General features: G+C 44.6%; 2 protein-coding genes and 1 long non-coding RNA gene across 6 annotated transcripts in view; 2 read left to right on the top strand and 1 right to left on the bottom strand.

The window, feature by feature from the left end:
• The window catches only part of LOC310852653 (putative E3 ubiquitin-protein ligase HERC6), a 125,227-nt gene extending 111,154 nt beyond the window's left edge, over positions 1-14,073 (top strand). For both annotated transcript variants that reach the window (XM_083756395.1, XM_083756394.1), the window contains exons 12-23: positions 566-755; positions 3,179-3,330; positions 3,720-3,836; positions 4,893-5,003; positions 6,148-6,318; positions 7,563-7,709; positions 8,523-8,689; positions 10,125-10,191; positions 11,014-11,084; positions 12,248-12,431; positions 12,568-12,670; positions 13,264-14,073. In XM_083756395.1, coding sequence (XP_083612521.1) covers positions 566-755; positions 3,179-3,330; positions 3,720-3,836; positions 4,893-5,003; positions 6,148-6,318; positions 7,563-7,709; positions 8,523-8,689; positions 10,125-10,191; positions 11,014-11,084; positions 12,248-12,431; positions 12,568-12,670; positions 13,264-13,478 — 1,695 coding nt within the window. In that variant the 3' untranslated portion in view covers positions 13,479-14,073. The remainder of the gene's footprint in view (positions 1-565; positions 756-3,178; positions 3,331-3,719; positions 3,837-4,892; positions 5,004-6,147; positions 6,319-7,562; positions 7,710-8,522; positions 8,690-10,124; positions 10,192-11,013; positions 11,085-12,247; positions 12,432-12,567; positions 12,671-13,263) is intronic.
• The window catches only part of LOC310852927, a 91,864-nt gene that overhangs the window by 3,141 nt on the left and 62,108 nt on the right, over positions 1-26,615 (bottom strand). The window lies entirely within an intron of this gene.
• Positions 16,884-26,615, top strand: part of LOC310852657 (E3 ISG15--protein ligase HERC5-like) — a 35,252-nt gene continuing 25,520 nt past the window's right edge. For all 3 annotated transcript variants that reach the window (XM_083756405.1, XM_083756406.1, XM_083756404.1), the window contains exons 1-5: positions 16,884-18,147; positions 21,425-21,557; positions 21,757-21,833; positions 23,957-24,178; positions 25,259-25,350. In XM_083756405.1, the coding sequence (XP_083612531.1) occupies positions 17,889-18,147; positions 21,425-21,557; positions 21,757-21,833; positions 23,957-24,178; positions 25,259-25,350 (783 nt within the window). In that variant the 5' untranslated portion in view covers positions 16,884-17,888. The remainder of the gene's footprint in view (positions 18,148-21,424; positions 21,558-21,756; positions 21,834-23,956; positions 24,179-25,258; positions 25,351-26,615) is intronic.

Genomic DNA, 26,615 nt, shown 5'->3' with positions numbered 1-26,615 from the left:
CTACATTAGTAAAGAAGCAGCGATTTGAATGCGCTATAAACATGCAACACCAGATGGTGCCAGAGAGCAGGAGATTTCAAAATTTGGTTTTCCATAGAGATTTTTTTTCCTTTTGTTATAACGAGCTAATTTCTGATTTACTTATATCATGTCCCTGCTCCCCTCCCCCCGTGTCTAGATCCACCTTAAGTGAGGGGAGGGGAAGAGAGATCACCGTTGCACACTAGTTTGAAAACATGCCCACCTCTGTGTACAGACATCAAGGATGCTAGTGCACAATGGTGTGTACAATTACAAACAGCTACGTGCAAAAGCGCTGTGTGCATTACAATTGTACACAGCTTTGGCTTCTGTTGGGTAGTTTTGCTGCTGCCCTTTGAACTGCCTAGCCCTACAGATGTCAGAGCCAATAGGAAGGCCTTAGCAGTGTGCTCCGATTCCTACATTAACTTTACAAAAGTAAAGCTAAAAAGAAGTTAACTGTAAGGGGGTAGGAGCGGGTGTTTGCAATCCATACCCAGTTAAACACACTGTTTTTCTTTCTTTTTTGCAAAATCGGCTGTAGATCTTTTCTTCTTTGCTGGACAACCTGATTCCTGCCCTTCCACTGAATTCTCCTCACCAGGAGGCTCTCTCCAGCTTCCTCCTGCTGCCCGAGTGCTGTGCAGCGCTGGAAGCCCAGAAGATGCAGCATTTGGCTATTCCCTTTGCAAAGGCTGTCAATGGCCTGAGCAGACGCTCTTTGGACATTTTAGGTAATTGGAAGGTTGGTTTCCTCCCCGGTCACATGAAACCGTAGTTTAGTGTGATATCAGTATGTAGTCACGATGTGAGCCTGGATTTCCAAAATGTGACATCCCATGGGTTTGGAACAGGCTAGAAGGGATGTGGGTGGCGCTGTGGGTTAAACCACAGAGCCTAGGACTTGCCGATCAGAAGGTTGGCAGTTCGAATCTCTGCGACGGGGTGAGCTCCCATTGTTCAGTCCCTGTTCCTGCCAACCTAGCAGTTCGAAAGCATGTCAAAGTGCAAGTAGATAAATAGGTACCACTCCGGCGGGAAGGTAAACAGCGTTTCCGTGTGCTGCTCTGGTTCGCCAGAAGCGGCTTAGTCATGCTGGCCACATGACCCGGAAGCTGTCTGCGGACCAACACCGGGTCCCTCGGCCACTAAAGCGAGATGAGCGCCGCAACCCCAGAGTCGGTCACGACTGGACCTAATGGTCAGGGGTCCCTTTACCTTTACCTAGAGGTAAAAATAGGCTCCCAGGAAGTCCTTAGTGCAGCAGTTCTTCTTGCTTAGGTAGTGTCAGGGTACTGCCATCGAACAGGGTAGGGAAGCAGAGGGGCAATTGGGTTACAGGGAACCTCCAAAAATCTTGCGAAGCAGTTCCTCTTCCTGTGGTGAGGAAAGCCACACCTCCAGTGGGGGAAGAGGGGAAAGGACCAGAGGATGCTGCTGGGAGCCTCAGCACTGCTCCTGGCCAAGCCGGCCAGGAGGGAAGCACGCCTCTTCCGTCGCCCACCTTTCGCAGAGGTGTAAAACGCAAAGAAGGAAGGAAAAGGCTGGGGGTGACAAAGCTCTTATGTTGGGGGAGGACCCAGAAACGACCACTCCCAGATTCCGCTAGCGATTGAGGCAGACATGAACTTGTGGCTCTGCACTGTAAATAGTTTTGCACCAAATTAAAATGTGTAAAAGACAGGTCGGAGTCCTGACTGGTTACTCACAAGCAACCACCATTGCCATCTGACAGGTAGATATGACAACTGTTGGAAGTATGCTCACGAAAGGCTAGATTCTTGAAGGGACACAAACCTAAGTAGTTCTTTTCGTGGGGTATGCGTGTGTCCTAAGAGGTAACATATATTTGAAGCCCCTGCAATTAGCAATTCTGCAAAGAAATTCTGGACTCTTGTGACCTGTCTAAATCTTGCAGATTTTCTCAGGGTACATTTGCTCCCATTTTGCATTGATCAGCTTAACTCTATTTTGCAATTCATCCTTGGTTTGCTTGCCACGGGGCGGTTCAGATAGTTTTGCTGAGAGCTGAACTCCCATGTCCAGCTGCTGCAAGTCTTGCTTGGCCAACTCCTAGCTTCTGAGATTTTGGTTGGCGTTGCTGCCGGCACAATGCCACTCGTTAAAAACTTGCAGCATCTTTACAATGAAAGCGCTGATTCCCAGGAACCATGAATCTGTCTTCTCTTGGGCTTCCATAGAATGATAGTAAACACAGTCCTGTCTGTCTTAGAAGCCAAGTTCACATCGTTCCACTGTCCTTGACCAGAACTTGGTGTGGATAATGGAATTCTATAAAACCCAGTGCTTTATTTGAGGAATGGAGATGGGAGTTTCTAGGTTCATAAAAGTCGGAAGTGAAACTTGCAAGTAAGTTGGTGTGCCTGATGAAATGGGGTCAGCTTCAGTTTTGAGGCAAAATGCCCTTGAGGAGACCCCAGTGTTGCCCCACCCCCAAATATTTCTAGATATTTCGATGAGAAGCAGAATGCCAATTGTGGTGCAGTGATTAGTGTGTCAGTCTTGGACCTGGGAGGCCAGGGTTCAAATCCAGACTCAGACATGAAGCTCACAAGGTGACCTTGGGCCTGTTGGCATGCAGAGGGCCAGGAGGCCAGCTGGTTAGCCCCGGCTGGGCCGTCTCCTTCCAGCCATCCCACTGTGAAGACCATCACCTCTGCTCCGATGTAAATCAGCGACCCGGGCTTCTGAGCCAGGGCACACTATCAGCAGATCGAACTGCACACACAGAATAGGCATGAGGCTTGTGGATGCATACTACAGCTACAGATTTATTAATCATAAATCAGCTCAAAGAAACATGTCGTCTCTCATGTCATCTTAGAAAGAACAACAAAAGCAAAAACTATATGTACAATGGAAGTTCCCAGCATACTGTGCTGGAATGTGAACAGATATGTAACACGTAACAATCCCATGTCTGTTCCTTAAGGTGGAATGAAAATGTCAGCAGGGCCTGCACTGCCTCTCCGCCTAACCAACCTCAGGTAATCTGATGCACTTTAAATAAGAAGTTTGTTGCAGCAGGGCAACAAGCAGAAGAAAACAGGACTGCTTGTGTGGGAAAATATTCCTATCTGAATAGTGAGCTGTGGGGAAGTAGAATAAGATTTGCATGTTCTTTTTCTTCTTTCAGAAAAATGTTGGTCCTTCTTGCCAGCCTCGCATTTAGACCGAATAGTTCAGATGCTAAAGAAAGTGGTGCTTTCTCAGCTGCCCTGTTACTCATACTACCCTGCCTGCCAGGTGTTGTTACCTCTCCTGGAAGTCCTGAAAAAGCTCTACAAGGTAGGCAACATCTTGCGGGCTGATGACCTGGTAGCTATCGTATTTTTCGCTCTATAGGACGCACATTTTCCCCTCCAAAAATTAAGGGGAAATGTGTGTGTGTCCTACGGAGCGAATGCGGGCTCCTTGGCTTCAGGGATAGCAACGCGAAGCCTCCGGAGCGCGGAGGGAGCGCTCAGGTTCCTTTTGCTGAAGCCGGGAGAGCAAGACTCTCCTGTCTTCAGCAGAGAGGGAGAGCTGCGCAGCGCCCCTTCAGCCAAGGGCACCTTGTTCTCCCCCTCTAAAACAAGGTGTGTCCTATGGTCGGGTGCATCCTATTGAGCGAAAAATACGGTATTTCTAGGTGTAAGATCATATGGACCTCAACCTTCTTCTGCTTGTCCTTCAAGGTCAACAAGAAGGCTAACTGCAAGCTCCCGCTAAGCAACTTCTACATTCATGAAATCCGTCAAATAATTAATCCTTTTACAGATTTGGCAAGGTGGCATGTATGGGTGGAAGCCATGGTAAGTATGATTGCTTTGTGTCAAAAAGCTAAGAAACGCCAAGCTTGTGTATCTTGCACAAATTTGCTTCTGCATATCTTAAATGGGAGCATGTGCTCAGTCCTTTGTTTCTTGTTGAAGATTGTATGTGGCAGGACTTGGGACAAGATTTCTGCATGTCTTTCAGAGAGGCTGCCAGTCAGAACATACTATGGTAGATTTAGATAGCCAGTGTGGTACCCCTTCAACTTCTAAGTCCCTGGCCAGCATAGTCAATAGGCTGCACTAACCTCTGACTAAGAGGAACGCAAATTGACTCATCCTTTCTCCAGTTTAAGACAGTGCTTGGAATGCAGTAGTTTGGTTTAGTAAAGTTCGCTGAATTAGTTCAAAACTGTTTGAACTACACCCAAAAGTAGTTCCCATGGTTGCCGGATAAACCTAATGTGAATTAATTTCATTTTGGGTTAGAACTTCAAGTGCAGTCTCTTACATGTGTTTTTTGCTCTTAAAATCTTAGGGTCTAAGCTTAAAGATCATTGGGAAAACTAAACAATTCTCATTCCAGTGTGCATGTTTTGATGTTTTATTAGTCTGAACTTTATTTTACATATCAGTATATGTGAAATTACAAATACAGCAGCTTGTCACATTCTGAGGATCCTTTGGATGAATTGAACTGAACTTGAGCTGAACTAGTTTGTTTTGTAAAGGGCAGAGCACAAACTGTAGTTAGCTCCTATTTGGATATTTATTTATTCAAAGTGAACTTTCCAAAGTAAAGAAGCTACCTTGTTTGTGTTAGCTGTTCACACATTAATAAACAGCATCCATTGTGGAAGGGTAGCCATTTTGTATCAGCGTAATCAACGTCTGAATCACACAGGGATGAAAGCATTTGAGAATTGTAGTAATGGCTGCGATATGGCAAACAATACCATCTTTATTTTTGCCACAGAAAAGTGTGTGTGAGAGAGTCAAAGTTGGGTGGAGACCAAAGATTGCTGGAAAAGGGAGTATGTTTGTTTGACTTACCACATGCACCCATTCTTTTAAACAACATTCTTTCTTTGCAAGAAATTGGACAAAGAGGACAACTGTCCCATCTCTTTGTGCTGCTTTCCTTTTGTCTACAATCCGCTGACGAAGATGGAAATATTTGATCACGAGTCTTATAACCTGCAAGAGGTAAGGGTGATACCTAAATGATTGTTAACCCAGCCTTGCTGTTCTACTATTTCTTGTGAGATGAAAGGCTATGGTGAATTTGGTTCTTATTTTTCCACTTTTCTTAGTGTGCAGGAGTCTCTGCATGCAGAGACGGCTGCATAGTGGAGGAACAGAATTGTGTTTGCTCCTGCAGGCCATTAGCTATGTGGAAGTGATTCTTGCATAGGACAGGGATGGGGAACCCTGTCCGAGGGAGGGCAGTATATAGTAAAGGTAAAGGTAAAGGTACCCCTGCCCGTACGGGCCAGTCTTGACAGACTCTGGGGTTGGTGCGCCCATCTCACTCAAGAGGCCAGGGGCCAGCGCTGTCCGAAGACACTTCCGGGTCACGTGGCCAGCGTGACATCGCTGCTCTGGCGAGCCAGAGCCGCACACGGAAACGCCGTTTACCTTCCCGCTGGTAAGCGGTCCCTATTTATCTACTTGCACCTGGAGGTGCTTTCGAACTGCTAGGTTGGCAGGCGCTGGGACCGAGCAACAGGAGCGCACCCCGCCGCAGGGATTCGAACCGCCGACCTTTCGATCGGCAAGTCCTAGGTGCTGAGGCTTTAACCCACAGCGCCACCTGCGTCCCAAGGGCAGTATATAAATTTAATAAATAAAAAAATGTATGTTTGTCTCTTCCCTCATCCCTCCTGCTCATCATTTAACCGTTTTGTGCAGCCACAACTGGATTTTTAAAAATATAACCTCCCACTCTTCTCTCTCATTGGAATTATTTCTCATTATGCCATTCATTCCTTCAGGGCCTCCTGCCTGCCTTGAGTTCCTTTCCCCATTAGTATACTTAGCAATTTGTTATGTACTGAAGTTCTCACCCTGGGCCAGCAGGGGGATATTGTAGATAGTTATGCAAATAAGGGATCGAAAGTGACGTTCAGTGATTGGATAGTTTTAGAAAATTGTTACAGTTACGTTGTATTGGAGCTCTATATAAGCAGGCTGACTGAACCCTTCAGTTCAGTTCTGTTCTGGCCTCTGAATAAACGAGAGCTGTTTGAAGATTCGGTATGTCGTCTGATATGTTCACCCACAACTTAACACAATGAATGCTTACCCAGCGTCTATGAAGCACTTATTAAATATGTGCTGCTTTCCGCAGATTGTAAAGGCCAATGCTTGTGATACATTGGTACGCAATCGACTCCTGAGAAAAGGCGAACTCCCTAAATTGCCTGTCTTCCCTTTGAGGGTACGACGCAAGAACCTTGTGGAAGATACGTTGCGCAAACTGAGTCAAGTAGAGGACATTAGCCTGAAAATGCAACTCTTGGTAAGCTGCCTAAGGCCTGCGAAAGTACTGCATAGTCGTGTTGTTCAGGGCTAAACTCTGGAACTAGGTGAAACGACCTCAATGACTAGGTTGGGATTGGGCCAACTGGGGATATTCCGGTAAGGAAAGACAATCTCAATATAAAATAGCATGTCACTCAGCTCTGGACAAATTTGAAGCAAATTATTTGGTGAGGTTTGTTTGTTTTGTTTGCTTTTTTTTTTTTTTTACATGTGTGACGTCATTTTCCTGGGTGCTGCCTATTTCCATTTCCACCACTCTGGGCGGCTTTTAACAGAATATTAAAATACAATAGTCAATTAAACATTAAAAGTTTCCCTAAAGAGGGCTGCCTTCAGATGTCTTCTAAAAGTCTGGTAGTTGTTGTTCTCTTTGACATCTGGTGGGAGGGCATTCCACAGGGCGGGTGCCACTACCGAGAAGGCCCTCTGTCTGGTTCCCTGTAACTTGGCTTCTCGCAGCGAGGGAACTGCCAGAAGGCCCTCGGAGGTGGACCTCAGTGTCCAGGCAGAACGATGGGGGTGCAGACACTCCTTCAGGTATACTGGACCGTGGCCGTTTAGGGCTTTAAAGGTCAGCATCAACACTTTGAATTGTGCTCAGAAATGTACTGGGAGCCAATGTAGGTCTTTCAAGACCGGTGTTATGTGGTCTCAACGGTCGCTCCCAGTCACCAGTCTAGCTGCCGCATTCTGGATTAGTTGTAGCTTCTGGGTCACCTTCAAAGGTAGCGCCACATAGAGCGCATTGCAGTAGTCCAAGCGAGAGATAACTAGAGCATGCACCACTCTGGCAAGACAGTCCACAGGCAGGTAGGGTCTCAGCCTGCGTACCAGATGGAGCTGGTAAACAGCTGCCCTGGACACAGAATTGACCTGCGCCTCCATGGACAGCTGTGAGTCCAGAATGACTCCCAGGCTGCGCACCTAGTCCTTCAGGGGCACAGTTACCCCATTCAGGACCAGGGAGCCTCCACACCTGCCCACCTCCTGTCCCCCAAAAACAGTGCTTCTGTCTTGTCAGGATTCAACCTCAATCTGTTTCCTACAGCCCCAAATATATCCCATCTTATATCTCTCCCATGTACAGACTCCTGAACAGGGCCTCAAAAAAAGGGGCTCCTAACAATTAAAGATTGGGTGGCCTAGTAAATGTGCTTTTCCTATTTTCTGTTCTCTCCTTTTGTGAGGTTAATATGGTTGGTTTTTATTTTTGGCTTGTAGATTGAATTTGAAGGCGAGATGCCTGGTCACGAAGCCGGAGGGGTCTTGTTTGAGTTCTTTTCCTATGTGTTTGAGGAGATGGTGCAGCCAGACTATGGGATGTTTATGTGCTGTGAGCAAAACTCCCCCATATGGTTTCCTTCTAGGGTAAGTATTTCAGACAGAGGACCTGGTCCAAACAAACATCTAGGTCAGACGTAGGTGACACCCCCCGACCCCTTTTTTAAGCCAGTGGGCACATTCCCTTCTAATGTCCACATGCCACAGGTGTGTGGGGCCAGAGGTGAAAGTAGACAGAGCCCAAATGAAATTTTTATTGCTTTTCTACAGTAGGGCTGTGTACATATAGTGGTACATTGGCTCTCAAATGGCTTAGTTGCTGAACAAATCGGAACACAAACGCTGCAAACCCGGAAGTAAGTGTTCTGGTTTGCGAACATTTTTTGGAAGCTGAACGTCCGACGCGGCTTCCGCTTGAGTGCAGGAAGCTCCTGCAGCCAATCAGAAGCTGCGCCTTGGGTTTCGAATGGTTTCAGGAGTCGAACGGACTCCAGGAACGGATTAAGTTCGAGAACCAAGGTACCACTGTCCTATTCCTCTGAAGTATACTCAAAACACATTCTTTCCCTCAAAGAATTCTGGGCACTGTAGTTTGCCCTCACAGAGTTCCAGTGTCCAACAACCCTTAACAAACTACAGTGCCCAGAATTCTTTGAGGGAAAGAATGTGCTTTAAAAGTATGGTGTGTAGTCAGCCCCAAGCTACACTCACATCCCCCTCTGTATCCCCCCCACACAGAGAAACAAGAGTTCTAGGACACATTCCAGCCAGGTAAAAAAAACACTCCCAGGATGTCGCTCTGCCGCTGGCCTTGGTTTGTCCATAACAGACCAGTTACCTTCTTAAGGTGCATCTGCCTTAGAACATCCAACCCATTTCTGTGATCTTGTGTCCTTGCAGCCCTCGGTGGAGAAGAATAAATATCTTTTCTTTGGGATCCTCTTCGGGCTCTCCATGTTCAACAGAGTCACTGCCTACGTGCCTTTCCCGCTTGCTGCCTTTAAAAAACTGCTGGGCAAAAAACCTACCCTTGATGATCTGAAGGAGCTAAGCCCTGTCGTAGGGAGGTAAGTGGCTTGAATTCTTCCTACCTTTTCCTGTAGTTTCCAGTTTCTTGTTTTGCTTGGTAGGACCAGGCTGAGTCTCCTAACTCTAGGATATTCTATACATTTAAACTTACAAAGGCCGTGTCACATTCAGCCCCAAGATTCAGCCTCCACAAGTAAAGGGAACCTCAGTACTGTGAGATGATTTTAGGCAAGAGCAAGGAAGTTTTGGCAGCCTAGATGTTGCTACATGACAGGCCCTGACCATTGGACATGCTGACCACCAGGAGTTTTGGGAGTCTAGCAAAATCTGTAGGGATGCCCCCACCCCTGATTTGAAACAAAATGATGCAAGACATGGAAGTCACCAATCAGATCTTCTGATATTTGTCTTGTTTTGGTTCCCTGCCCCCACTGAGTTCTTACAGTACCTTGGGAAACAGTTTAGGTAGGAGGAAACTGTGTGTGGAAAGGGTTAAATCCATCGCCCCACTTGGAGTCACTGCTGCAATCAAAACAGGGCTTTCCTCCCCACCTAAACCTGGCATCAGGCTGTTAGAAACCACATAAGCCACTTAGTTGTCTAACAGGTGCTCAGTTGAGCATCTTGCCTATAGACAAGAACTTGCTGCTTCAAAGGAAGGGTTTTCAGGAACAATTGTACTAGGGCCTCCTAGGAAGATTGGGACCGCACCATTTCAGTAAGGAATTTACCACCTCCTGGAGCCAGAGAGCCATCTCTTCCCTGCCAGATGCAATGAGGCCAGGAGCAATGATAGATTGATTGACATGTGCTTGATGAAGTATGTCCAAACACATGGACATACACTTGGGGCCCTAAATTGAGAATCAAAGAAGAAAATAAGACCAGATAGATGGGGAATTTCTGAAACAACAATGGGATATTAGCTCTGCCCAAGGCATGATGGAGAACAGCAATAACCGGGAAAAGATAGACATAATATTTTACAAAGACAGGAAGAAACATCACGGACAGAATCATTGCCACACACAGGAAGAACAAGGATATAGTTTGAGTGCCTCACCTGTAGTTTTATAAATCATTTAATGTGTCAATATGAATGGAAGTTGTATAAGGGATGGTTATTGTGACCGGAGTGTAATTGAATAAGATTTTGGAACGCAGAAATAAAGTAAATGATCAAGCCATCAATTCTAGCACACAGGGTACCACTAAACTATATAATTTGGTATCTGAATGATTGGTACAGTATTAGTAATTGTATTATAATTTGGCATTGTTACAATGAGTCTATTATTGGATTATTGTAATTGAAAGCTAATAAAAATGATTATAAAAAGAAATAAAATAAGACCAGATGGGTTGGCCTTTCCCACTCTTTTAACTGTTTGAGTAAGGCTTCTAAATTTATGCTGTAAACATTTTAGGGGTAAAAATATATCCATTTCTATTTCCTTTTGTTTTGTTAACAAGGAGTTTGCAGGCAGTTCTTGATTATGAGCATGATGACTTCGAAACAAGCCATGAACTGACTTACAATGTGAGTCCCTCATATATATATATATATATATATATATATATATATATATATATGTATGTATGTATATTCTTTTCTTTTTACATGGTCACTGTGTCTCTTTCACCTGGTAATGTCTAGGAATCGCTTGTCTTTTAAGTTAACAGCAAGCAAGCAACTCCTGAAATGTGCTTTGTCTCATTGGCTAATTTTCTTCTTCTTCACCCTTCTCCATTGTGGTAAATTCTGGAGTACTTCCTCCTGCAAGTGATGGTTGCTCTTTTAACATTTGGGAATGTGGCTAAAATATGATATAAAAGCAACAGTCATGGGAATTTATTTTAAAAAATCAAATGGTTCTCCCTAGAAATATAGCTGTTTCAACAGAAATACAGTGGTACCTCGGGTTAAGAACTTAATTTGTTCTAGAGGTCCGTTCTTAACCTGAAACTGTTCTTAACCTGAGGTACCACTTTAGCTAATGGGGCCTCCCATTGCCACTGAGCGATTTCTGTTCTCATCCTGAAGCAAAATTCTTAACCCGAGGCACTATTTCTGGGTTAGTGGAGTCTGTAACCTGAAGTGTCTGTAACCTGAAGTGTCTGTAACCCGAGGTACCACTGTACAGTATAGCTATTTCAACAGGCGTGGTGCTTGTACCTGGTCCATGAACCCCTAAAATGACTTTTAATGACTGCATCATTAGCCAAAAGCTGTTCATAGAATTTCCTGTAACGTAAAGGTATTTTAAGAAGCTTATCAAGTGTTAAGTTAAAAAAATTACTGTGTGTGTGTGTGTATGTGTGACTTTGTTTTCAGTACCTTTCCTCAAACATATATTTCCAGATATCTTGGGACAACGTGGATGTCGACTTAATTCCAAATGGCAGTTCTGTCGCTGTGAACAATTCAAACAAGTATGTAATGATGTCTGAGGATGTTGGCAGGAAATGTGTCAGGGCGGGTCTGAGGGCGATTGGCGGGTGAGGGATGGGACCACAGCTGGACTTTGTTTATTTTGTTAGGACTTTTAAAGACACTCTTCTGTTTTAGATTCATAAAACTTCAAAATGACATGATTTTATTAGTGAGTTTTAACCTTTTGACCGTGAACTGCCTTGAAGACGACCTTTGAAAAGCAATATGCAGGTTGGACTGTTATACTGGTGACAACTTACATTTCAGATTTTCAGCTTGCCCTGTCCCCAAGGGCTCCACGTGTGGATAACAACAGTTGTTTGTCGATATCTTCAAGGATTCCTTTCCCCAAAAATCCAAGTCAAATAAGTGGAATATAGAAAAGGAAAGCAGTAGCTAGGCTAAAGGAAGAGACACAAGTGTTTCAAGCTGCAGTTAAAATAGCCCTAACCATTTTGAATCGCATCCCCTGGTCTGCTGCCATCTTGATATGCATATGCAAACATAGTATGATTGAATAGAGTGCTAGATTTGGACCAGGAAGAGAAAGACCTAGATTCAAATCAGAGTTTGCCTGTAGATGGGTCTGCAGCCTCCTGGTGGCTGCTAAAGTTTATATCTATCATCTATCTATCATCTATCTATCTATATCTATCTATCTATCTATCATCTATCTATCATCTATCTATCTATCTATCTATCTATCTATCTATCTATCTATCATCTATCTATCTCTATCTATCATCTATCTATCATCCTATCTATCATCTATCTATCTATCTATATCTATCTATCTATCTATCTATCTATCTATCTATCTATCATCTATCTATCATCTCTCTCTCTATCTATCTATCTATCATCTATCTATCTATCATCTATCATCATTATCTATCTATCTATCTATCTATCTATCTATCTATCTATCTATATCATCTATCTATCTATCTATCTATCTATCTATCTATCTATCTATCTATCTATCTATCTATATCTCTATCATATCTATCTATCATCTATCTATCTATCTATCTATCTATCATCTATCTATCTATCATCTATCTATCTATCATCTGTCATCTATCTATCTATCTACCTACCTATCTAGTCAGTCAAATTACCTGCCCACTTATTAAATGTTTTACCCTCATTTCTTCCAAAGGAAGGAGTTTGTCAACAAGTATGTGGATTACGTCTTCAACAAATCAGTGGAGGGAATTCTCCAAGAGTTCAAGAGAGGGTTTTACAAAGTCCTCGATGAACGGATGGTTGCTTTCTTTGAGCCTCAGGAACTGATGGATGTGGCGATTGGGAATGCAAATTATGACTGGGAGTTATATGAGAAGGTTAGTGGAAAGTGGCGGGGCGTGTGGAACTACTTGCTAGACCATCATTATATTGGGTTTATTTTATTCTTTTCAAGCTTCACTTATTCATCTTTCTCTTTGTCTGATTTCATTTTCCTTCCCCTTTTCTGTGAAGAACACTGTGTACTGGGGGATATACAGTGAAGCACACCCTACCGTAAGGATGTTCTGGAAGGTTTTCCATGAACTCACTTTGGCGGACAAAAAAGGCTTTCTGTGTAAGTATCCCATTCGCAAAGCCCAACCTTCAAGTGGTCATTGATTGAAAGCCCCTCTTTTTCTGGAAATGAACCGGTGTGAGCCTGTCTTTCAAGGAGTGCGCTTGAAATCCTGCACGGATACCTCAAATGATTCTCTCAATTTGTATATAGAAACAGCATTGATATTTTCCTTCATAATGCAATGAGCTTTTTGTTATGTACTGAAGTTCTCACCCTGGGCCAGCAGGGGGATACTGTAGATAGTTTTCACTCAGATCCACATATGCAAATAAGGGGTTGAAAGTGACGTTCAGTGATTGGATAGTTACAGAAAGTTGTTACAGTTGCTTTGTAGCGGAGCTCTATATAAGCAGGCTGGCTGAACCCTTCAGTTCAGTTCTGTTCTGGCCTGTGAATAAACAAGAGCGGTTTGAAGAATCGCTGTGTTGTCTGATATGTTCACCCACAACTTAACACTTTTGATCAAAACTGTACTGGGGAGGAAAGACAACTTGCAAAGCTAGATTGTAGCATTAAAAGATGTTTGGAATGGTCTGAATATTTTCTGTTTGTGCCCTTACATTGTCTAATCCTCCTCCTTGTCGATTTAGTGTTTGTTTTAGGAAGTGACCGGGTCCCTGTGATAGGAATGGACTCCTTGAAGCTAACAATCCACTCGCATAAGTCGCTCTCAGAAGAACATATCCCTGAGGCCCAGATCTGCTTTCACCTCCTTCTTTTGCCACCTTATTCAACCACAGGAAAACTGAAGGAGAAACTTCTCCAGGCTATTGAGAACAATCGTGGCTTTGGCAAGCAACTCTAATACAGGGACTTGCAAGATGTGTAGCTTTTGTCTTCAAATGAAGGGAAGTTTGTCTTATCAGGCAGTCTGCTCACTGGCCTTTTAACTGGCCTTTGGTCAGTTGATTGACTGATTTCTCTCTCCCCACACCCACAATTTAAGAAAAAATATTTTAGACCTTAGTATAGCCTGCTTTTATGTGTAATCACGTCCACATTGGCCTCATTACTCCAGGGCTAATTCATCCACCCAGTTATTTCCTAAATTGTTGTATCCCTGTAGTTTTCCTGTTATCCCACTTTCAAGGTGCATTTTAATGATTACTTTTAAAGGTACCATTGCAACAACAGCACGGACATTATAATGTGTGAACAGACAGGCTGGTGCCTCACTCCATTTGGAGATGCAGAATGTTATTTTTTATTGTTCTTATTTATTTATATGTACCAAAATGTAAGTGAGAACACAGAATAGATTCAAATCAGCACACATTATTCTGGAAAGAGTACTAAAAGCAAAGTAAAATGGAATTATAGACTTTCAGGCAAAACAGACTGTTCTAAACTGTGTGTTTAATATTTTACTGTAAAAACCCTGCTAAATAAATTCTTAGCTGATTATTGTCTCCATTCTTTCCAAAGTGTCACTGTGTTAACTTTACCCATAGGCAACTAGTTCTATTGAAGCAATCCTCAAAGGACCACATGGGAATTTCTGTTTACAAGACAATTGAGGAACAGTTGAGGGAGCTCGGGTATGTTTAGCCTGGTCAAGAGGAGACTGAGAGGAGATATGATAGCAATCTTCAAATATCTAAAGGGCTGTCACATGGAGGATGGAGCAAGCTTGTTTTCTCCTGGTCTGGAGGGTAAGACACCTACCCATGGGTAGGCAAACTAAGGCCAGGGGGCCGGATCTGGCCCAATTGCCTTCTGGATCCAGCCTGCGGACGGTCCGGGAATCAATGGATGGATCGGTGTGGGGATTCTGATCGTTAGGGCTGCGCCATTCCCTCCCCCCCACACATATACATGCTGCGGCAGCGCCGCCTCCTCCCTCCCTCCCTCCTGGTTTCTCCTTGCCCTGCCTAGAGGAGGAAGGGTATCCAAACAAACCCCTGTGTTGCAAAGAGAACGTCAACAATGTCTAGGCAATGTCTTGGTCATCATGTTGCCTAGAGGAGGAAAGGGGTTTGGGGATTCACAGAATGCTGTGTAAGATAGTAAGTCGGCAGGCTTGAGTTTGCTAGTTGATGCAACAGGATGATGGAATACTTTCTAAGGAGGTGCTGGGTCAGAATGACTCAGCAGTAATGTGCTGACAGTTGATTGGCTGTCATTGGTTTAAAAGGGAAACCTGTCCAGCAGTAAAAGTGGTGGTGTAGAGGAGTGAGGTCAGAGAGAAAGAGTCTTCCTATTTGCTTTAAGGTGCAGCCAGGTACTCTGTCTGACTGTATGAGCTGCTTCTGTAGATATTTGTATATATAGGTAAAGGTAAAGGGACCCCTGATCATAAGGTCCAGTCGTGACCAACTCTGGGGTTGCAGCGCTCGTCTCGCTTTATTGGCCGAGGGAGCCGGCGTACAGCTTCCAGGTCATGTGGCCAGCATGACTAAGCTGCTTCTGGCAAACCAGAGCAGCACACAGAAATGCTGTTTACCTTCCCGCTAGAGCGGTACCTATTTATCTACTTGCATTTGACGTACTTTCAAACTGCTAGGTTGGCAGGAGCGGGGACCGAGCAACTGCCGACCTTCTGATTGGCAAGTCCTAGGCTCTGTGGTTTAACCCACAGTGCCATACGCATCCCATTTGTATATATAGCTCACAATAAATAATACTGTACTGAAGAACCTGGAACTCTGAGCATTTCTGCTAAAGCGCTGCAAACAATTCGCAACAAGGGGCTGGGCTTTGTTGAGCCGCAGTTGACTGGGTGCCATTTTAAGCAGCCCCTCTCTGGAGCCAGCCCTTTCACACTGCTCATTGTCCCTCCACCGCCGCCAGCCCCTGCCGCTTGCAAGGCACAGGTAAGCAGCCACTGGGGCTTGTCCAGTGCTGTGGAGAAGGGAGGGGAGAGTCGGTAGGGGGGATTATCCCTCCCCAAATATAGTCCTGCCCCCCACAAGGTCTGAGGGACAGTGGACCGGCCCCCTGCGAAAAAAGTTTGCTGACCCCAGCACTAACCAATGGATTCAAGTTCCAAGAAAGGAGACATCAGGAAGAACTTTTTGACAGAGCAGTTTGACCATGGAACTGACTCTCTCGGAAGGTGGCGGACTCTCCGTCCTTGGAGGTTTTTAAACAGAGGCTGGATGGCCTTCTTACATGGATGCTTTGGTTGAGATTCCTGCATTGCAAGGAGTTGGACTACATCACCCTTGGCATCCCTTCTGATTCTTTCATATAAAATCAGGTTGGTGACTCTTGAATGGAGAGGATGGGACACAAAGCTCAAGTCGGTAGAGCATGAGACTTTTAATCTCAGCATCAAGGGTTCCAGACCCATGTTGGGCAAAAGATTCCTAGATGACCCATGTGGTCCCTTTCCAACTGTACAATTCTATGAATTCGACCACTGCTAAACTAGCAGACCACTTGCAACTCTGCCACTGCCTTTAGCAACCCCTCTCTCTCTCATGTATAGGGCGGGGGGGGGGGGGAAACAAACACCTCATTCATTTTTATGTCTTCACTTGAAGGGGCAGGAACCACCAACTTGGGGTCCTCAAGATGTTCTCGAGCTACCTTTCTCGGCCCCAGCCTTTAGGGCTAGTGATCATGTAAGTTGTAGTTCAACAACAGCTGGAAACACCTCATTGGTTATCCCAACTTGGCAAAAACCCTTGTCATATTTTCTGCTGTTGTGCTGCAGCAGCACACCTGCCCTGCATACAGATGATCCCAATTTTATTTCTGTCAGACTTAGTTAACTGGGTTGGGTAGCAGTTGTTAAAGAGAGTTGTCTGAGAGTCACTGCAAGTCAAAGTAGGCAGGATGAGGCTACATGGGCCTAAGGCAGCTCCCTGGGGACAGAAAGAGGGACAGCTGAACCATTCTGAAGAGAATAAGAGCGGGCTGGGTCAGGCCTGCTTTCACAGTGGTCAACCAGATTCCCATTTAAAGCAGGACCAGAATGCAACAGTACTGCCCTTATTTGTGATTCCCAGCTGCTGGTGTTCTGAGACATTGCCTCTGACACTGGAGGGGAGAACATACCCATTTATTTATTTCATGAGAGTTGTATACTGCTTGGTTGTCATGAAACCTCAAATCAGTTTACAGAAAGAATAAAACAAATGATCAGAAAACACTTAAAAACAGCCACCTAAAGCATTATAAATAATTAAAATCAATGATAAAAAAAAACAAAGTTCATGTCAACATTCTACATGTCTGTGTCAAAAAGAGTATTTATGAACAGCGGTCCCCTTCTCAGATGCATGAACCTTGAGTTGCCATCTACAAATGATTGAAAGTGGGTAGAGAGAATGTAAACAATGAGGTCAGAGAGAAATTAAAAAAGTATAGAGACAGATAATTAGGAACTGGCAGTGGTCATTCACAAAACTGATTTTTGTTGATAACACAGACAACCTGGCATAAGTTGACCTGATTAACACGCATGGCATGAATTTATAACAACCTTTGTCCCTGTTCGATTGACAAGGTGACAGCACTGAACCTCTTAATAAATCAAACTGTTGTCTCCCTTTGAAGTTCAGCTGTATTGAGACAGGGCATATATTTCTTAAAAGGGCAAGGCATAACCTCAGTGACAATGCCACAGCAAGCAATGTTCATTTTTCTTACGGCGTGCTTCTTTTGCGAAGAGCAGTAAGAGCCTGTTGGCACAGCCTTTACACATTCATTATACGGCATAAGCTTTTGTGAACTGCAATCCATAGATATATCTGATTGGGTGAACTGTTGTCCACAAAGTTTTTGCCTTAATAAATATGCCTAGTCTTTAAGCTGGTGACACCAGACTCTTGCTTGTTCTGTTGCGACAGGTTAACAGGGCTTCACTTCTGGGATATGCAGAGAGAGAATATTTCTTACTGTCAGCAGCAGCAGCAACGGTTTCTGTTTCCTAGGAAGACCCGCCTCCTACTCAGTTTCGAAAGCAAATGAGTAAACAGAAACTAGAGAGAAACAGCTCTCTCTTTTTGGCTCCTTTCCCGAAGAAGTCACACTCTTTGGCATTCCTTAGAGCAGAACTCGGGTGACAACTCAGAGAGGAGCATCAGCCATCCATCCAGATTGCTGACATCCTGAACGCTTGTTCTCCTTTTGCATCTTTCAATTCTGGCCAAAGTTGGAAACATTTCTCTCTCTGGCAGAGACACAACAATGGTTTGTGTCCCAGAATAAAGGGCTGGTGGTCCTAGTTCTGAGAGTGGACTGCCTGTGAGGAAAACTGGGAGAGAAGATGACAAGGAAGTCCAGAAGTCGCAAGCCCAGGACTGAGGTGGGCACCCGGTCGGACTTGCCTCATCCCTCACCATTGCCATCCAAAGCCTTGCTGCTGTTCCCAAAGGCTGTCGGCTACCATCCCAGCCTTTGCAAGGAGGACCCTGGAACCATCCGCCAGATCACCTGCAAACAAGGTTTCTTGGCTATAGTGAAGACGGACAGGACCGTTATTGTTTATAACAGGGCAGAGGACGGAGGATGCCAGGGGAGTCCCAGTAAGTAGCTCATGACATTTGGGAAAGTTGCTTTTCACATAATAATAATAATAATAATAATAATAATAATAATAATAATAGTAATTTATTTGTACACTACCCATCTGACTGGGCTTCCCCAGCCACTCTGGGTGGCTTCCAACAAAGATTAGGTAAAAGTAAAGGGACCCCTGACCATTAGGTCCAGTCGTGACCGACTCTGGGGTTGCGGCGCTCATCTCACTTTACTGGCTGAGGGAGACGGTGTTTGTCCGCAGACAGCTTCTGGGTCATGTGGCCAGCATGACTAAGCCGCTTCTGGTGAACCAGAACAGTGCACAGAAATGCCGTTTACCTTCCCGCCGGAGCGGTACCTATTTATCTACTTGCACTTTGACGTGCTTTCGAACTGCTAGGTTGGCAGGAGCAGGGACTGAGCAACGGGAGCTCACCCCGTCGCAGGGATTCGAACCACCGACCTTTTGATCGGCAAGTCCTAGGCTCTGTGGTTTAACCCACAGCATCACTCGCGTCCCTTCCAACAAAGATTTTAAAAATGTGTGCGTTAGGCGGAATTGCATACAAGCATGTCCATTTCACACTAAAATGCTGGTGAATTTTCTTGAGGATTTTTAAAATAAGAAATTGCAGACTTATGTGGAGATTTAAGACTGGAAAAGTGGGGGGGGGGGGAGATGATAAACTGGCAGATTCTCACTAAGGTGCTCTCTGCACTATGCATTTAAAAGCACATTTATACCGCAATACAACACAATCAAGCTTTAAAAAATAGGAATAAAAAGCAACAATTTTTGTAAAGTCCTTTGGAGACAAGCGTGCCAGACAGGCACACCACTGCTCCCCATTTCCTGTATGGAACCCAATACTCTTATGAATTGGTTTGGCCAGGTTTAATCATCCCACCCTAAGAGATTCATAAACATGTCATGTCCACAGTGAATGCTATTTTTAACTGTTACTTTTAAAATATGCTCAGATGTAAACTAGACACATTTGTCATATTGATGTAACATCCTATTGAAACCTCTCTGTGTAACTTTTACCCAGGTATGCCTTTAAAAAAGAGAATTGTTTGACTTTGATGTAGTTTTATGAGATGTTGCTAAAACTGTTTTGTTAGATGATAGTAGGCAATAATCAAAATTACTGTAGAAGTTGAAGTGTAGGTATTTTGGGCATATAGTTTTTTCCTTTCATGAAGTTTTCTGTGAACTGCTCTGAGACCTCTGGGTATAGGGCAGTATATAAATTCAATTTAGAATTTAGAACTTTCCCCCAAACAATGCTGAGGACTGTAGTTTAAGACCACTGCAAGTTGATAGGAGACCCCACCCCCACTTGGAGCTATAATTCCCAGCACAGTTAACAAACTATGGTTCCCAGGATTCTATGGGGGAAAGCTATGACCGTTAAAGTGATATAAAAGTGTTTTAAATGTATGATGAGGGATGTGACATCTTTTGGTTTCTTTTGAAAGGAAACTCTCCAGTGATTTGCAGGCATCTGATGTACGTAGCCCTTCTCGGGTTTCTTTTTTCCCTCAACATCCTATCAACTCATTCCTGTCATCTGCAATATGAGGTTCACATCAGCACCGGTTTCACTTTCTATTCTGGAGTCACAGCAAATGTCCAGCTCATGTCATCATCCGCTGGCTTGTGCAAATAACGGTTGTTGTTTTTTTACAAAAAGAGAAGGAAAGAGAGAGAGAGAGAGAGAGAGAGAGAGAGAGAGAGAGAGAGAGAGAGAGAGAACACAGACTAGGCCTTTAGCTAGAACAGCCACAATGGAAATATAGGAAGCTTAAATTGTTTAAAGCTAATTGTATTGAATGTTAACAAAATAAAATTTAAGTTTTGTTTTTGTTTTTTAAATAAGGACTTAATACTTATCAATTATCCTGGTGTCTTTCAGTTCATTTTCCATATTGGAAGGCAGGGTCAAATTCATGTCTGAATGGACAATAGAGAAAAAGTACTGGGAGCTGCAACACAATGTTGTTGTATGGAGTGCTTCTGTTCAGGTTTCCAGCTCCTCATTCTTTTTCTCTGCCCACAGCTCAATGTTAGTCAGTTTTTGGGTGTCCCCTCTTAGTTCCCCCCCCAAGGGTTTTTAATTTTAATTTTTTTTTAATGGTACTTCTTCATACTATACATACTTCCCCACCTAATGCATAGATTATGCCATTTGTTTTGAGGGGAAAAGCACCAGACAGCAAGCAGTATTTGTCAAGGAACTGCAGGGTCAATATGGATTGAGGCTGACGTCTTGCGAATGCTATTTCCAAAAAAATAAATTTAAAAAATAGCAATGGGAGATTCCTGGATGTGGAGCATGTGGTAATGTGAACATATCCTTCGCCTTAGTGTTACCCATGCGGAACTAAGCAAGCACTCCCTGCATAGTTAGAAGGTGGAATGATGGCAAAGACTATGAACACCCAGTTAAACTGTGGAACTCACTGCCACAAGAGGCAGGGATGGCCGCCCACGTGGATGGCTTTAAAAGAGGATTGGACAAATTCACAGGGGACAAGGCTGTCAGGAGCTTGTCCTACACTCGAGTAGGACCCTGGCAGAGACACATGCCCAACTGGCATGTTCCCTCCCTCCTGGTCTATTGTTTGGGAGCTTCAAAAGCTTTCTTCAGCCCGAACATCACAGCGACTGATGCCAACAGACATCGGCACACTTAAGATCCGCAGAGTCTTCACAGCTTGCGTGACAGACCTCAGCAACTTAGCATTTTGGCTAATCTACTTTATTTACATATAGACACACACGGCGCACTGCAACATGGCTCCATCTCTCTCTAGCATCAAACAGCAAAGAGAAAAAGAACAAAGGACAATAGTCCCACTTCACGGAACACAGTAACACAAACATCCGTCACTTCCCACTTTGTGGAGTCAAAATATATACCGTCATGTGATAGACAACAATCCCATGACTGCAAACACGGAGCAGGAATTCTAACAAAGGCTGCCCATGGCTACTAGCCAGGATGGCTATACTCTGACTCCACAATTGGAGGCAGTACTTCTTCTGAATATCATGTTCCTGGAAACTGCAGGAAGGGAGGAGTGTTCTACTTGAGGGTTTCCCACAGGCATCTGGGAGGTCACTGTGAGAAAAGGATGCTGGACAGGCCATTTGCTCTTCTTATGTTCTTATGTTTCCACATTGTCAGTCCTGCCGAACACCAGCCACCACTGGCACTCCTTTAAATGTGATTATGCTTAAAACCATTTCCGTCTTTATCTTGTTCAATCTTCCAGAGCATATCAAGTTAAGCAAGGGGGCCAAGGTGGATTTGCTAGATGGTGAAGCATCTCACCTGCTCATTCTCTCATCAGAAGGAAAACTTTCTGAGCACAGTATTGTATCCAGAGGTGCTCATTCAAAGCCCAGGTAGGAAACCTGATCTTGACTGACTGGAGTGTTGTTGGTTTTTTTGAAAGCAGCAGAATTATACTGAAAAATAATAATAATTCCTTTGTGATCCACACATCTCAATAATGCATGTTTACACCTGAAATACTTGCTTGGATTATACATGAGAAATGTCATTATTTGATTGGCACTGTTTCTACTTGCTTTTTGAAAACAGGTTTTTGAAAGAATTGGGAGACAAACGCATCGTCCAAATCGCATGTGGCGACCATCATTCCCTGGCATTATCAAAAGGTACTGAACAATTCTCACACAGCTTCCTTGGGGTTTTTTTTTTGAACATATATACCCTGCCTTTCCGTTCCAGCTGACGTACCCCAGCTAGCTCACATCAACTTTTGCAAAGCCATCAGCTAAAAGAAATTAAATCCTTGAAAGAGACGAGGGATGTGGCTAAAGACGAAAATCAGTTGCAAGCGCAGGAAGCACAGGCATCTGGTTGGCCACTGTGAGAACAGGATGCTGGACCAGATGGGCCTGATCCTGCAGGCTGTTCTTGTGTTCCAGGAGCCCAGACATCAACAAATCATACCCTGATCAGGCCAAAGGGCTGCTGGAGATTTTGATGTGGGAAATCATTAATCCCAACTATTCTTTGTGAGCTGCGTTCTGAATGGTACACAGTTTCAATAAAATTCTGTGTAGTGGGGGCACATCGTGACCTCTCAGTTTCACCTACCTTGGGGGGAGGAGAAACATATTTCCCAGAGCTCCTTGGAGGAAGGGGTGAGATAGACATAGGGGGGGGGCAAGTGGGTGGGCTTGTATCTCCCCCTAGCAACTAGCTGTTCCTCTGTTCCTCTCTGCCCCATACCCAGGGCCAAACCAGATATTACATTAGCACATATAAGTGCAGGGGTCCTATTCGGATTGGTAAGAAAGTGTAAAGTCAGTGGGTCATTAACCCGTTGTCCCTCTCCCTCCTAGGCTTCTTCTGATTTGGACTGAGGGCCCAGCCCCTAAAATTGCCATAGGGAACCCCCCCCCCAAGTTTTATTTTTCTAGAAAAAGAGGTGCTGGAACTCACCATGAACATCTCCAATGTTCTCTTACAATGGCACCCACCTGAGAGGTGCTGGAACTGAGTTCTGGCTGTGGGGGGGGGGGAGCCATGGTTTCCCTACCCCACACAAATTGCAGGTACAGAGCCCCCGATCTGGATCAGGACCACAGAGGGTGGGTATGTTAAAGGGTTAAAGCCTCGTGAAACTCTCCCATCCTGGGGTCCATACTGCGTGAATTCTCCCTGCTGTCGCCACCCAGCATTTAAAGGCATAGATCCATAACTAAAATGATGTGCAATTTGACCCTGAGATCAACTGGTGTGGACCTTAGTCACTAGGTAGGGTTTAGTGGGTGAAGGAAAGTATTTGTTTCTGCACATGTTTCTGCACAAATCGCTCCAAGCTGAAATATCCCTAGGATGTTCAGTTCACAGTTAGTTCACATAAACATGGCATTCTGACCTGTTCTTAACGCACAGTTGATCACATCTATGGAACGTGATTGATACGTCCTTTTAAGTCTTACATTATCAATCATTAAGTAATTGTTTTAGGTCTTGTTCTATTAATCACCAGTTATAATTTAATTAGGAGGTTTCCATGCCTGTCTAGTTCTGGGCTCCCTTTCTCAGCCTTTAATCTAACAGTGATTAATACCTATATGTAACCTTTGCTTTGTACTTGTGTTAACCAGTCAGCAACAAGCACATATGTGGCAATGTTGTAATATTCAATAAAAGGGACTCCCCGAGACATGCTCAGGATGATGCCTCCCAAATGACACCACTACTCGTCTGTCGTTTATTCCAACCCAACAAGTGGGTGTATATATGCCCAGTGTTTTTTTTCCGGGGGGGGGGTGTGCAGGGGTATGCATACCCCTAAACATTTTGTGAATCTAAGTTTGGCCTTATTAAGGGGCAGTATTTCAATACGAGTAGGAAAATGAGAGTACCCCTAAATGTTTTTTAGAAGAAAAAAAAAAGCTCTGTATATGCCACCTCAGAGATCTAGAGTGGCTCAGACCTCTTCTAGCTTTTGAGGCCCTAGCTATAGTAAAAACTGAAAATGATGACCCAAAAAACCAAAGAGTGAGTGTGTGTCAAATGATTAATGATTTTCCCAGTCTCATTCTGCGCAAATGCATTACTATGCAACTCTAAGGTGAGAGTGTTTTGCCCTGGTGCTCATACAAGCACATTGCAAAGCTTACTGAATGCCAAAAAATTGATGCCCCTTTGAGCCTGTGGCCCAGGACAAATGGTGCTCCTCCACCTCCCCGCCCCAATTGTCCTATTATATCTATAACGGCAAATACTTCCTTATGTACTTCCTTTTGTATGTTGGGTTAAGGAGGAGAGCTCTTTGCCTGGGGTCAGAACGACTATGGCCAGGTTGCAGCGAGAAGGGAGATGAACGCTGTTAAGGAACCACGACTTGTGTGGGAGCTTGAAGGCATCCCTTTGGCCAAGATTGCAGCTGGATCTGCTCACAGCGTGGCCCTCTCTGTGTTTGGAACTGTCTATTCTTGGGGAAAGAATGCTTTTGGACAGCTGGGCCTTGGAGACACAGAAGGTAAGGAAAAGTTCTATCCATGTGGTGGAATCTGAGGAATATTTATGAAATGCTGGGCCTATATGGCTAGGGCCCAGGTTACCTGGAAGACCGTACCAGTGTTTCTCAAACTTGGGCTCCCCAGCTGTTGTTGGACTACAATTCCCATCATCCCAGTGGTCAGGGATAATGGGAGTTGTAGTCCAACAGCAGCTGGGGACCCAAGTTTGAGAAACACTGCTACAAACCTACCTGGATGTTAAGATCTTTGGGTGAGCTCCTTCTCCCGGTCCCATCAACATCAGAAGCCTGATTGGTGGTGACACAAGAAGGAGACTTCACTGTGGCTGCTCCCAGATTGTGCAATTCTCTCCTCCAAGAAGCTCGACTGGCTCCCTCTTTGTTGTCTGATTAGCTGCAAGAAGCTCCATGGATGTTCGGCTAAAAAAATAGTTTGCAGACCGGAACAGTCACTTCCAGGTTTGCGGCGTTTGGGAGCGAAAACATTCAAGAGCTAAGCTGTTTGAAAACCAAGGTACGACTGTATATGCATATAGCTATTTATTTGTTTAATGTATTCGTATCTCACTTTTCTCCCAAGACAGCTTGCAATGTTTAAAAACATCTTTATGAATACAAAGTAATGAAACATTTTTCTCTAAAAGCAGGGAGGGGAGTTTTTTCAGCTGAAGGGCCACATTTCATTTTGGGAACCTCCTGGGGGCCGCTTGCCAGTGGTAGGTGGGTGGAGCAATGTACAGGACTTAACATTTGTGCGGTCGGCCACATTCCATGCATGCAAAAGTCAAGAGGTTTCTACACACAGACCCACACAGACCGTTCCATCCCACATTCACTCAGACTGCATTATCACAGTCCAAGGCCACATTCCCACCAAGCAAAAGCATCTGAGGGAGTAGAGCCCAAGCTACCAGACTTGAGCGAAGGGGTGGCCTGAAGAGAAGCAGGTGTGGTCTGAGGAACATCCCAAGGGCTGGACAAGAGAGGCCTGAGGGAACCTGAGGTTCTCCAGCCCTCTTTGAAAGTATCTCTTTATGCCCTCTCAAACTGGTTCCATTTCACTTTTCGTTCCTATTTCAGACAGATGCTCTCCTACAATCGTGAAGGCCTTAGAGCACGAGAAGACAGTGTTTGTTTCGTGTGGCGGGGAGCATACCGCCGTTCTCTCGAAGGTTTGCCTAGTTGTGGTTGTTTTAATTTAATAATAATAATATAATAATAATTTATTATTTATACCCCGCCCATCTGGCTGGGTCCCCCTACGGCTTCCAACAAAACACTAAAATGCAATAACCTATTAAACATTAAAAGCTTTCCTAAACAGGGCTGCCTTTAGATGTCTTCTAAAAGTTTGGTAGTTATTTTTCTCTTTGACATCTGGTGGGAGGGCGTTCCACAGGGCGGGTGCCACTACCAAGAAGGCCCTCTGCCTGGTCCCCTGTAACTTGGCTTCTCGCAGCGCTGGACCTCAGTTTAGTTTTGCTATCTCCTTTACACTCGCTCTCTGATTCATCTCGGAGAGGTTACCTTACAAAATAAAAAATAAAAAAATAGATGTTTGTGGCACATCTTCGGGAGAAGAAAGGGCTAAGGAATAAACCTTACACAAATCTGGATTGGATGGTGCCTTGCACATCTCCTTGTGGCAACTCCTGCAGCCAAGCTAGTGCCAAACATATTGCTGTGCTTTCCTTTGGACCACATCAGCCTGTCATCTGGGCAGCCCAGGACCTCCATAGACATTGCCCAGACTTGTGCCCTAGTGCTGCTAACACAGCAACTGGACTACACCAGGAGTGGTGTAGTGGTTAAGAGTGGTAGACTTGTAATCTGGTGAACTGGGTTTGCGTCCCCACTCCTCCACATGCAGCTGCTGGGTGACCTTGGGCTAGTCACACTTCTCTGAAGTCTCTCAGCCTCACTCACCTCACAGAGTGTTTGTTGTGGGGGAGGAAGGGAAAGGAGAATGTTAGCTGCTTTGAGACTCCTTTGGGTAGTGATAAGTAAAGGGTAAAGGGACCCCTGACCATTAGGTCCAGTTGTGACCGACTCTGGGGTTGCGGCGCTCATCTCGCTTTATTGGCCGAGGGAGCCGGTGTACAGCTTCCGGGTCATGTGGCCAGCATGACTAAGCCGCTTCTGGCGAACCAGAGCAGCACACGGAAACACTGTTTACCTTCCCACCGGAACAGTACCTATTTATCTACTTGCACTTTGAGGTGCTTTAAAACTGCTATGTTGGCAGGAGCAGGGACCGAGCAACGGGAGCTCACCCCATCGTGGGGATTCGAACCGCCGACCTTCTGATCGGCAAGTCCTAGGCTCTGTGGTTTAACCCACAGTGCCACCCGCGTCCCAGGGTAGTGGTAAAGTGGGATATCAAATCCAAACTCTTCTTCTTCATTATCCAACTGCCTTGCCCACCTTCATACAAAAC

Source organism: Podarcis gaigeae (assembly GCF_964106915.1).
Source record: "Podarcis gaigeae genome assembly, chromosome: 9".
In the NCBI taxonomy this organism is placed as follows: Eukaryota; Metazoa; Chordata; class Lepidosauria; order Squamata; family Lacertidae; genus Podarcis; species Podarcis gaigeae.
The sequence above is the reverse complement of the archived record's forward strand: the minus strand, read 5'-3'. Positions and strand labels throughout refer to the sequence as shown.